The sequence below is a fragment of the Gracilinanus agilis genome, chromosome 5 (genome assembly GCF_016433145.1).
Source record: "Gracilinanus agilis isolate LMUSP501 chromosome 5, AgileGrace, whole genome shotgun sequence".
Classification (NCBI taxonomy): Eukaryota; Metazoa; Chordata; class Mammalia; order Didelphimorphia; family Didelphidae; genus Gracilinanus; species Gracilinanus agilis.
The window spans coordinates 122,967,349-122,979,899 of NC_058134.1; the positions used below are offsets into that span (position 1 = coordinate 122,967,349).

Consider the following 12,551-nt stretch of genomic DNA (forward strand, 5'->3'; position numbering starts at 1 on the left):
ATAGTCTTGCCAGTTAACCTCAACCTGGTTTAGCTTTACCTCCTGGGATGGTTTCCTGGGGTGTAGGTGCTGCACATACTATAGCTTCTTGGAAGCACAGGTGAGAGTTGGGCAGCAGGTAGACATCAAAGGAGGAAAGCAGCCCTGAAAAGGGTTTGGCAATACTCTGTACACTCTTGGTTATACCTTACCCAGAGTGAGGAAGGACAACCAATTTGAAAGTATGGAGATGGAAGATGGAGAATTATATAGGTGAAGCAACAAGCAGGACAATATGGCTAGACTACAGAGTGTGTTGAAAGAAGCAATGTATGAGAATCCTAGAATGGTAGGAAGGACTCAGGTTGTAAAGAACTTTAAATACCAAGCAGAGGAGTTTAAATTTGATGGCATTTATATGGTAATAAATACATAGAGGACATATTGGAGGGCAGGGCTGCATTTTGCTCTTTGGAAACACTTAAAATACCAACAATTAGCATCATCAACACAATGACAAAAATCTTATATTCTTGGTTATGAATTACATCTTTCAGTTGTGGTTGAAGATATAGTTTGTTGTAGAAAATATGCAAAAAGCTATTTTTTCTTTTTCACATTTTTACTCCTAGCAGCCTTGTATGCCCATGTAGCATAGCAGAAATTCTCCTTACTTTGTTGAGCACCTACGTAGAACACTGCAATGTATTAAGGGAAAGATTACAAACTAATTGCTGTAGAACACAAAAGACTTGAATTTGTGGAACTTAAAACTATTCTCCTTGAGGGAAATTATACACACAGAACAATTACAAAATATTGCATCAGCCGTTGCCAACTACTGTAGTATAGGAAGGTGTGGAGTAAAGAAGTGATCATAGAATGGTCCTTAGGTTTTCTAACACAAATCCCTCATTTTCAGATCAGAAAACCTAAGAAGGTTAACATCTTATGGGCAATCAGAATGTGAATTCAAGTCCTGACTCCAAATCTAGCCCTCTTTCCTGATGATAGTCATTCAGATTGGTCCAGGAATTGATTTTCAGCTTGATCTTGAAACGGGAATGCACAACATGTGTGCAATAACAATAACAATAGTTAGCAATTATATAGCACTGTCAGGCTTGCAAGCAGCACTTTTTGTATTTTATTTCATTTGATCCTCACAACCATCCTGTGAGGTATTTATTTATCTCCATTTTGTGGAAAACAGAAGTGAGGTTGACAGAGGTTAAATGATTTGCTTAGGGCAACAGAGCTTGCTAGTTAAGTAATCAGGTCTTCTGACTGTCTTATGTCCACTGCACCAAGAGCTGCCCCGTTCAATAGGTAGACCGTCCTCATCAGCTGGAGATAACCTAGGCAGAAATTATGAAAAGGAATGCACAGCTTCTAGAGGGCTTTGTTTTGGCTGATGCATGGTGGACTTATAGAATATAAGCTGGAGGGAACTCGATTTGACAGGATGATTGCATTTTAAAATAGTAGAGATCTTAAAGATCTTCTAGACAGGGGATTCTTAACTTTTATTTTTTTTTAAAGGCATAGGGTCCCCTAGGCAGTGTGAAGTTTACAGATCCTTAGAATCGTGTTTTAAAATTAGTTAAACCCAGAGGACTCCAAAAGAAACGGATGTAAATTCCCATTCAAAATCACAGAAAAGCCAGAGGATGCCTTCCAGGAGGGGAGGAAGGGAGAAAAGGGGATGTAGGGAGAAAGGAGAGAAGGAGGGAAGAGAGAAAAAAAGAGAGGAGGGAGAGGAGGAGAGAAAGAGAGAGAGAGAGAGCTGTGTGTGTATATGGGTGTATGTGTGTGTGTGTGCGTGTGCGTGCGTGCGCGTGTCTCGGGGTCGCTCTAGCAGCAGAGGAAGTTGACAGCCGGTTCCGAAGAGAATCTGGGGCTTAGCCCAGGGGCCCCCACGTGGAAGTAGCGTCGCAGGATGTATCCTGGATCTCAAAGGTCAGCAGGAGGAGGAAGGTCCTACGTCTGAAATCTACAGGAACCGGCTTCTCGGGGCTCAAATTCCCGGGAATCCTAGAGGTTACAGGGGAATTCAATGGCAGACGAAATAGCTTCCTTTCGCGCTTCTTCGGTTTCATGCCCGGGAGGGTCACTTCCGGTACGCCCCCCTCCCCCCGACGCGGGCGGGGGGGGGGGGCGCCGAGAAGAGCACCGTTTGCAGCGGCCCCGGCGGAAGTGCGCTAAGGCACCAGTGTCGCTGCTTCCGGTCCGGGTAGAGTGGTACTCCTGCTGCAAGGCTCTGTGGTTTGCGGGAGCCGGCTGAGGCTGGAGGATCCCAGAGCTTGCGGGGGGGGGGGAGGGAGAGAGCGAGGTGGAGAGAACGCGCGGACTTCCAGGCTGATTCGGGGATAGCCCGATGGTGACGCCGGCAACCGATCGCAGGCACTGGAGAAAGAGGGAACCCGAACGCGACCAGACTACTGTTTCCAGGGGGGCAGCCTGCACGGGACACCCCCCGCCCCGGTAACGGCCGAGGAGGAGGAGATGGCGCCGGCCAGGGAGCGGCCGTGGCCGAGGCAGTGAGTAGAAGCGAAGCCAGAGGAGCCGGAGCCCCCGCGTGTGAAGAGCAGGAACCGGCGCCATGGAAGGGACGAAGCCGAGTTTGCAGCTGGTGTACCAGGCTGTGCAGGCGCTCTATCATGACCCGGACCCCAGCGGCAAGGAGCGCGCCTCATTTTGGCTCGGGGAGCTGCAGCGATCGGTGAGCGGGGCAGACGCCGGGCGAGGGCCTGCCGCGGTGGGTGGGCGGGCAGACAAGCAGCAGTGCCGGGGAGGACGCCCGCCAGGCCCCGACCCGGCAAAGCGGCTGGGGCCAGGTGCGGCCGCGGGGCCTCGTGCGGCCCGAGGGGAGGAGCTGCGGCCGCGGGGCGGGGCGCAGCGACCGAGCCGGGGCTGGAGGAAGTTTCTTGAGAAAAGGGGCTGCCAGAGACTCTGGGTCTTTTCTCCTTCAGGGTTTCTTCGCTTCTCTCGCGCAGTCTGCTTGGCCTGGAGCCCCCTGGGAACTCAGGCCTTCCCGGGTTTCGCTCTTTAGCTGCCTTTTAGGGACCCTCCAATCTTGACTCCCTCTTAGTCTTTTTGAATTTGAGCCGCAGTTCCACCTCTCTTCCCTGTCCAGCACGCACGCCCACTTCAGAGTTCCTGTCCTTTCTTTCCACTACGTCCTAATTTTGCAGCCTGTGCTGCTTTCCCATTCAGTTTTGCCCGCGCCCCCACGTTCTCATTTTTCATTCCCATTAATAACTCTGAGTTTCGCTTAGCTCCTTTGGGTCTTTACATCTGCCACTTTAACCCTCTTTGTAATCCTTTGCTACTTTCTTGTCATTTAACAGTGCATTGAGACGGACTCTTTTTCCCTACTCCCCCTCAACTTTTGCTGCACAGTATCATTTTCAGAGACTTGAGGAAACTTTTAGATCCTACTGACTTGGATTCCAGAGGCATGAATTATTTTTTTTTAACAAATGTGAAAAGCTCTGAAAATGAAAAGATGTTTTATTTTATTTACTTTACTTTTCTCAAGCACAGATCCTTTCCTCACTTCTATTTATACTCCCATTTCTTCTTTTTTGCTAGAGTTTTGGCGCCCTGTCCTTTAAAGTTAACTTCTTTGAACTCAGTGCATATTAGTTGCATATATATTCAGCAACCTACAACTTTGCTTTTGAAATAGGATGGGTAGTTTTTTTCATATTTCTTTGGATATCTAAGTCTTGGCTTGCATGATTTCAAGTAATGAGAAATTTTTATAAGGTAGATATCATTACTTGATTGTCACAACACACAGTTTCTGTGGTCTCTAGAGTGAAAGCCTTTTTGTGGTGCTTTGTTTTACGATTTACCAGCAGTTATTTTTGTGAAGTAGGTTCATACCTTCAGTTTGTAGGGGGGAAATGTGTGGTAGAAACAGGAAAAGTGATTTGTTAATTCAAAGAGCCTTTCCCAAGGTGTTTCCCAACAGTGGTATGTAATGAACTTCAAGTTTCTTGATAGCACAGTGTGTTTTTTTATTCTCTTTAGAATACAAAGCTTGCTTAAATCTCAGTTCTCCCAGAAGACCAATTTCAAGAAGAAACTCTTCCACCCCTTTTTTTGTAGAACATATTTTTTTTTTCTTCACAATCTTTAGCTCACCATACAGTTGTAATTCCAGGGATCTGTGCCAATTGGTCTTGTTGACAAGCTCAATATGAAGCAATAGTTAATCATCTTTGTAAGCTGTACAACTTAGATATAGCTGAACACATTCTGGAATAGGATGCTTTCCTTATGTTGCATATATCAATAGTCTTCTCTTTTTTCCCATTCAGTCTTAGAAACAATCTACTGAAGAGATTATTTTTCCTATGACAGGCAGTTGTAATGGATAATCTTGGAAATTTCCTAAAAGAATAAAAAACTATATTTTTCTGTTTTGGAGGCTGTAGGAACCTGTTATATGGCAAGGCTCATTTAAACAGTGGGAAAGAGTTGGCCTAATCCAACTCAGCTAACTTAAATTCTAGATGGAAGCATTGAATGGAAAGTCACTCTTTCCTAGGATATATAAACTATCCTGCCAAGTTGTTGAAGACAGTAATTTAAATCAAGAGGAGGGGAGATGTATTTTATAGACAGCAAAGCTATACTTTGACTGAATGAAGAGCAGGTCTGGTTGCTATACTGTGCACCATGGCAGCAGATGAGCCAGGATAACCTTGGGACAATGATAATTGATTTGGCCTAGATTCTTGGGAATTTTTTTCCCATAACAGATGAAGTAGGCTGTGGCATATGTACCCTAGTACTTTTCCTCTTTGGAATTCCTGCTTCTCTGAAGTTCTTCTGAAACATCAGGATTTTCTTTCCTTGAGCCATTGCAGTCACTGTTTTGATTCAGTGTGAATGTTTATCTTGAAGACGAGGCATTTTTTTGGTCTGATGCTGGCATTATGCTGAAGGTTGAAGATATGGAGTTAAAAAAAAAAAGGAAGATTTTGCCCTCAAGAAGCTCGCATTCTTTTGGAGAAGACAACATGTTTACCCTTAAGTAGATATAAAATGCATTTGAAATAAATACACAGCAATAGTGGTATTTTTGTGAGTGAAGGCATGGGAAGCTTTCGGGAATCTGGAAAGACTTGATGTTGGAAGGGCATGTGAGCTAAGAAGGAAGCTAGAGATTTATTGGAGGCTAGGCAGAGGTGAAGAAATTTAGACCATGTGAAAAGGCATGGTGAAAGGAGGTAGAATATTATGTGTGAGAGAGTAGCAAGTAGCAAGTAGGCTAGTTTGGATGGATGAAGTGTGAGAAACAAGTTATAGAAGAAGCCTGGAAAAGTGAGGTAGAAAATCCTAGCTAAGGGCTTCCAATGCTAAAATTTGATTTTAGAGATAATAATAAGCCTGCCCGAACTTTTTGAGCAGGGCAGTGACATGGTTAGACATGTACTTTATGAATGTCATTTTAGCAGCTTTAAGGAGTATGATTTGGAAAGCGGAGACACTTGAAGATAGGAGATAGATTAGGAAACTCTGGAAATAGAACAGGTGAAAGTGACATGGGTCTGAACTAGACTAGGGGTTTTATACATGAGTAGATAAGACAAATTTTTGAAAATGTAAAGCTTATTTTAAAGGAGGAGGGAATTTCTTCTCGTGTGACCTCTATTGATACAAATTTAGGAAAGTAAAAAAAGCTTTGCATTTATGAATGAAGTTGCCACATTTCTAGTTGAATTTTTCATAAGAACTAATATTTAGATGGTGCTTTTAAGGTTTGCAAAGAGCTTTACATATATTATTCTTTTTTTGATACTTGCAACAATCCTTCAAAATAGGTGCTATTGTTCTAATTTATAAATAAGGCAACTGACAGAGGTTAAATGCCTCATCTAAGGTTACACACCAAGTAAAGTGTCTAAGGCAGGATTTGAACCCTGTTTTTCCTGGCTCCAGGCCCTGCACTCTATACCCACTAAGTTACCCAGCTGCCTTTTTTTTTTTTTTAAACCCTTAATTTCTGTGTATTGACTTATAGGTGGAAGAGTGGTAAGGGTAGGCAATGGGGGTCAAGTGACTTGCCCAGGGTCACACAGCTGGGAAATGTCTGAGGCCTGATTTGAACCTAGGACCTCCTGTCTCTAGGCCTGGCTCTCAATCCACTGAGCTACCCAGCTGCCCCCTCCAGCTGCCTTTTTATTAAGTCCTCACTGTGCAAGCTATTGTTTTATGCTTGAGCTACAAAGATATAGCAACTGTTGGTCCAGTGGATAGAGCACTAGGCCTGGAGTCAGGAAGCCCTGAGTTCCTGCCTCAGACACTTGCTGTATGACCCTGGGCAAGTCACTTAACTTAAGCAAAACACTTATGTTTGCTTTATAATAATAATAGCATTTATCTTATAGGTTGTTGTGAGGATCAAATGAGTTAATATTTATAAAAAGTACTTAGCATGATGTCTGGCACAAGGTAGGTGCTATAGGAATGCTTATTTTCTTCTCCCCTTTGCAGATGGAAGCTGTTGCTTTCAAGAAATTTATAATCTACTATAGGAAGAATAAAAATATATCCTTGTTTTTGATTCCTTTCGAATTAGGTTAGTTTAATTGATTATGATTTTTATTGCATTATGGTCTGAAAAAATTGCATTTATTAATTCCGATTTTCTACATTTGTTTGCAATGTTTTTATGTTCAAGTTAGTTTAAAACAGATTCATAGCTAGAAGAAATATGGAATCTTTATAATAAAAGCTAATTTATTTATTTTATTAATTTATCTGAATTATCAGGCCCAGGTTCCTTGTTTTACAAATGAGGAAAATGACTAAAATTTAGGTAAATATTCTTCGTAGCTGAGGCTATGGACAAGAGATTATGCTTTTACTGATGACTAATAAACTATTTATTGACTCTAGAATGGAAATTGCTCTTCCAGATTAAGTCCATCAGTCTTCACTTTAAGGGAAGGTTATTGTAATAGCTAATATGCCTTCTATTTGTCATCTGCATTTGTGGGAGAGCAGAAAAATGAAAAGCAAATTTTATGGCATAGTCAATTATTGAGCTATATGAAAGTTAAAAAAAAAATTTACTGCTTTGATTACTTGATTGGATCTTCTTGGGTTGTAATCACTACTAAGCTATAACCAGATTTGGAATAGTTATAGATTGCCGTTCTGATTGAAGGGTGAATAGTATAGTTTAGTCCAGTGTGATGCTGAAAATTTATAGACCAGTGTAGTGGAAAAATTTCTGGATTTCAGAATCAGAATTTTTATGTTGGATCTGAAATTGGAGGTCTTAGAGTCTGACACTGTTGCTTACAGCATTTCTGATCTTAGACAAGTCACTTGAAGTCTCTAGGTTCCCTCTACAAAATAAGAGGTGTCAAATTCAAATAGAAATGGGGCCATATGCCATCTAATGGTACATAAGGGTTTCTGCAGGTGCATATTGATTTAGAAAACTACATATTAAAATCATCTGTAATTTATTGTATACTTTTATGTGTTTTGTTAAATATTTTCCAATTACATTATCTTGTTGAAATGGCACTTGCATGTTGCTTTGTGCATATTTGACACCACTGGACTAGATGATTTCTAAGGCCCTTTCTAGCTCTGAATCTGTGATCCTTTAGTCTTATCCTGATATATAACTGGTGATGGGACTGTTATATAGAAATGATATGAAGTAACAGTATGATTCCTTTTTCTAGTAGAGTTAATAGTTTCTGTTTTTCATTTGGCCTAAAGTACAACTGATATCCTTTCTCAACCTTTTCCACAAGATTTTTGAGAGGAAAGAGCTTTGTAAATGTAAATTATGTTATATAATATAAAGTTAGTTGATGTTTTCTGCCTGTTGATGATGTTCATTTGATCATTCTGATTAAATAGGGTCTTTTGTCTGAATTTTGTGTTTGAAAATTTTTAGGCTAACGTGAGCTTAATGTTTTATTTAAGTTGATTTAACCCATTTCCTTTGCACCCTCTTTTTTGCTGTACTCTTCTGGTATCTATTCCCCAAAGAAATATGAATTCTTGGTTTTGAATTTGAATAAATAGCTCAGTGTTTTAAATCATAATTCCACAATGACCTCCAAAATTTGAAAAACTTGTGCTTAAAGCATCTGATTTTCCAAGAACCCAACATATTAATGAAGTCCACATTCTTAGTGATAGAAATCATAGAATTTTAGAGCAGAAAGAGATCTTAGAGATATTCTTTTGGTTTACATGTCCAAAAATTATTCCAGTTAAGTGGGGATAGGGACAAGTGGTTGAGAGAGAGAATCTTTGCCAGAAGTCCCTAAATTGGCACTCAGTTTACATAATATACAATGGATTCAAGCTATGCATTTTCTATTTTAAAGCAGATCTACTGGTAGTAATTGCTTGGTTCTTTTGAGTGGGTTCCAGGATATAGGTTTGGTCCAGAGTCCTTGTTACTTGTATAAGAGAACTCTTGAAGAGTTTCTCCTTGTGGGAGACATATATCTTTAAGATTGAGCCAGAACTGGATTGACATTCCCTTTCCCACCTGCTAGGGTTAACTTAGACCAAAAAAGTCAAGACAACAAATATTTATCAAGCACTTGGGATGAGCTGAACTTCAGAGTTAAGAGCTGTAAATACATGGCAGAAAGTCTTTGCTCTTTGGGAATTTACATTCTAATGGGTGGAACACTATTCCAGGGGGAGCTCTGGGAGCTAAAAAGCTGCAACTAGCCCAAGCTGAGCCAGAGCATTTGTAGAGAAAGTCTGGGAAAGTCAGGAGTTCAGCCTGGAGAGCAAAGGAATTTTACTAGAGGAACTTGTAATTTTGTTGAACTCTAGGGAGGGCAATCAATCTTCTCCCTCATTCTCTGTGATTTGTTACTTTGAGATAAAGATGGAACTTAGTGGGGCTTATAGTCGTTTTTGAGCATGGTTTAGGCTTATTACTACTTGGTATGTATTGTCTAGGGCTTAGATGGTTTAGAAGAACATGTTTAACCTAGAAATCTCTTATTTATTATATGTGTTATTTAAAATTTGAGCTCAGAATTAGACAAGATGTTTTCTTTTTAATATATTTTGTCCCCAAAGCAAGTAATCCTACTTTTCCCCCCCTACAACCTCTCTCTAATTGTTATTGAAAATGCCACCAAGATGAAAGTTGTCTGTTCTGCTTAAGTAAATGTACTATTTTACTTCCAGGAGAGTTTAGTTTTCTCTTCTGGAATATCAGTATTATATAAATTTGAGTCTTACTTTTTGGGGTCTTTGTTCTTTTTTCCTGAATTCTTTCCTGTGATTCATCCAGTGGTGTATATTTTGGCCCTCTTCCATTTTATTGTGGTCACTGGGTTTCAGGCTATCTGACAAAATGAATTATATTGGAACACATGCTTTTAGCTTGTACTGGTCACTTTATGAGTTCCTCAAATTGTCTGATAACATTCAAAAGAAATCTCTTCAATCTCCCTTCACTGTCAAAAACCCTCCCTAACACCCAAAATACTGTCACTGCAAAGTCTATTGTGGAAGGACTTGCAATTTCTCTATATAATTACTATTGTCACAGTGGCACAAATGTCAGGGCTAGCAAGAAAATTGACTAACGTGAAAGGATTCCCTTTTCAGTTTCAGGTAAATTAAATTTGTTCTTTTTAGCTTGTCTCTTGAGAATTCCCCCTTCCCTCCCCCCTGATTTGGGAGATTTTAATTTTCCTAGTCTGAGATCACTTTGCTACACTTAATTGAATTGAGTGGGAGATATTTGAAAAGTTGTCCTCTCTGAAAGTCACATTCATTGTTTTTCATCATTCTTTCACTCAGTACTAGAAATTATTAGTTTTGTAGGTGCATGGTACAGGCATAACTTATTTTATTGCATTTCATTTTATTGTGCTTCAAAGATTTTTTTTTTTTTTTTACAAATTGAAGGTTTCTGGCAGGTCTTCATTGAGCAAGTCTGTCAGGGCCATTGTTCCAGCAACATGTGCTCACATTGTGCCTCTCACATTTTGGTAATTCTAGCAATATTTTATACTTCCATTATTGTTATATCTGTTATGGTGATTTTTGATCAGTGATCCTTGGAGTTACTATTCCAGTTGTTTTGGTGTTCATGTAAGATGGCAAATCATACTCATAGAAGATGGCAACTTAATTGATAAATTTTGTGTGTGTTTTCTCTGCTCTACTGATTGGCCATTCCCAGACTCTTTCCCTTTCATCTATTCCCTGAGGCACAACAATATTGAAATTTCTCCAGTTAATAACTCTACAAAGGTTTCTAAATGTTCAAGTGAAAGGAAGACTCACTTGGATGTGGCAAACTTCATTCTTGTCTTATTTTAAGAAATTACCACAACACCCTCACCTTCAGCAACTTTCACCCTGATCAGTTAGTAGCCACCAACATTGAGTCAAGGATCTTTACCAGTAAAAAGATTATGACTGATTGGAAGCTCAGATGATTATTGGCATTAAATAATAATATTTTTAAATTAAGTTATACCCTATTTTTTTAGACATAATACTATTGCACATTAGTGCAGTATAGTGTAAACATAACTTTTATATACTCTGGGAAACCAGAAAACTCATGTTATTCACTTTATGGCAGTGATCTAGAACTGAACCTTCAATATCTTTTGAGGTATGCCTATGTGTATGATGCAGGTTCTTCAGGAAATGAATGAGTATTTGGAAAGTTTTTATTATTCTACACCTAAGTCTGAAAGAGTGTTTTATTGGATTTATTTACTTGGGAAATTATTTACTTCTACTTTCCCTTCTTGAATTCTCATGTGTATATTTATGTTTATCTGTTGAAACCTGTGTCATTGAGCTTAATAAATGCCTTTTTGATTGGTTTTGCCATCCCCAGAGAAGTGTTTTAACTAATTCATGTATGTGTAGGATAAATGGGCAATGCTCATCCCAGTTTGGGGCAGGTCAGAAATTCCTGGCTACTGTTGGACGTATGCTTGTATTTTTGAGGGAATGATTGTGATGTCACTAAAGTTAGCAGTTTTTAAGAGCTATTGATAGTTTCAAAGTTGTGATGAGTTATATAACAACAGTATACTTTTTAAGAAGAAAGAAATTGGGGGGGTGCTTAAGGAATTTGGACTAAGGCTGTTAGTGAAAGAGTTCTGTGTAGCCTGCTGTATATTCATGGGAGTAGACCGTTGCTGTACCCCCATATAAAGGCTTCTTTGCTGCTTTTGTGAACTAGGAGTTGGAATTAGGTGATTAAATGGCAAATGTTCTCTTGTTGCAGCCCCTTTGAAATGTGCTGCTAGTGGGAGCTGCAGCTTCCTCCTGTTGACTCTGAGCCCCAGGCTTCCCTTGAGATGGTCCCTTCTGAAATGTGGAGCTTAGTCCAAGCCTGGCATCTGTGGCTCTAAAGTCCTATGAAGTGTAAGTGCTTTATTCTTTCCTTGTAAAGAATCCCCCCACCCCCACCCCACCCCTTTTTAAAAAGTAGTTTAGTGAAAGGGAAAAGAACAATGGGCTTAGTGAAGAAGCATATCAAGATGTGGTTTATTTTTACTTATATCATGGTTTCCTTAACTTAGTGACAAGAACTTATGCTTTGTTTTTGTGACTGGAGTCAGGAGAAAGCATTGGATTTGGAGCCAAAGGACCTCGGTTCAGATCCTAGAACTGTCTCTTACTACTTGTATGACCTTGGGCAAGTCATTTAACCTCTTGGGCCTCATTTTCCTCATCTTAAGAACGAACAGGTTGGTGGACTGGATGACTTGAAGCCCTTTCCAGCCCCAAATCTCTGATTCTCTGATTAAATTTTGCCCAGATAGTGAGAAACAATAATCTGCTATTAAAGTCTCATAATCCCTGGTTTCAGATTGCTTTGTTTGGTGACTAAAAAAAGACAAATCTGTAATCCAATCTAGCATTCACTTTCAGTTTCCTCACCCTTTAAAAATGGGAAAACAATTATCAGAGATCTTGCTTTACTGGATTTTTGTAATCCTATGATTTTATTTGTATTGGGAACTCCCCGTGAATAAGCTCCCTCTATTAGAGCAAACTGCCTTCCTGGATTTTTGAAATCCTATGATTTTATTTGTATTGGGAACTCCCAGTGAATAAGCTACCTCTATTAGAGCAAACTGACTTCCCTTTTGCAATTTATAGTCTTAAGTCTGAGAAAGGAATTGAATCCAGATTTTCCCAGTTCTGAGGCTGGTGGTCTAGTCACTATACAAAATGGCTCTTGACTGACTTTAGTAGCCTGTAGCTTCTACATTGTCCCTGATTCCTTTGGAGGATGTTTTCCTATTCTTATTCCAAAATTATGATAATCCCAAAGAGAACTGCTTAAGAGCAGCAGGATAGGCCACCTGAGGGATGCATAAAGTTTTCAATCATAATACAGCCTATTCTTGTTTTATATGGTCTTATCTATCAGGTATGGAATCAAGAATTTTCAAAAATATATAGCACTGATGACAACAACCTTAGAGTTTATATAGCTACAGTTCATATTGTGTGTGTGAGTTCTTAAATTTATAACCAGAACACACTGAACTTTTAGATAGTGTGAGTTTCTC

General features: G+C 39.8%; 1 protein-coding gene across 1 annotated transcript in view; it reads left to right on the forward strand.

Moving 5' to 3' along the window:
• The first annotated feature begins 2,244 nt into the window (after window positions 1-2,244).
• The window catches only part of TNPO3 (transportin 3), a 126,220-nt gene continuing 115,913 nt past the window's right edge, over window positions 2,245-12,551 (forward strand). The window contains exon 1 of the mRNA XM_044678262.1: window positions 2,245-2,701. Within this exon, the coding sequence (XP_044534197.1) occupies window positions 2,582-2,701 (120 nt within the window). The 5' untranslated portion in view covers window positions 2,245-2,581. The remainder of the gene's footprint in view (window positions 2,702-12,551) is intronic.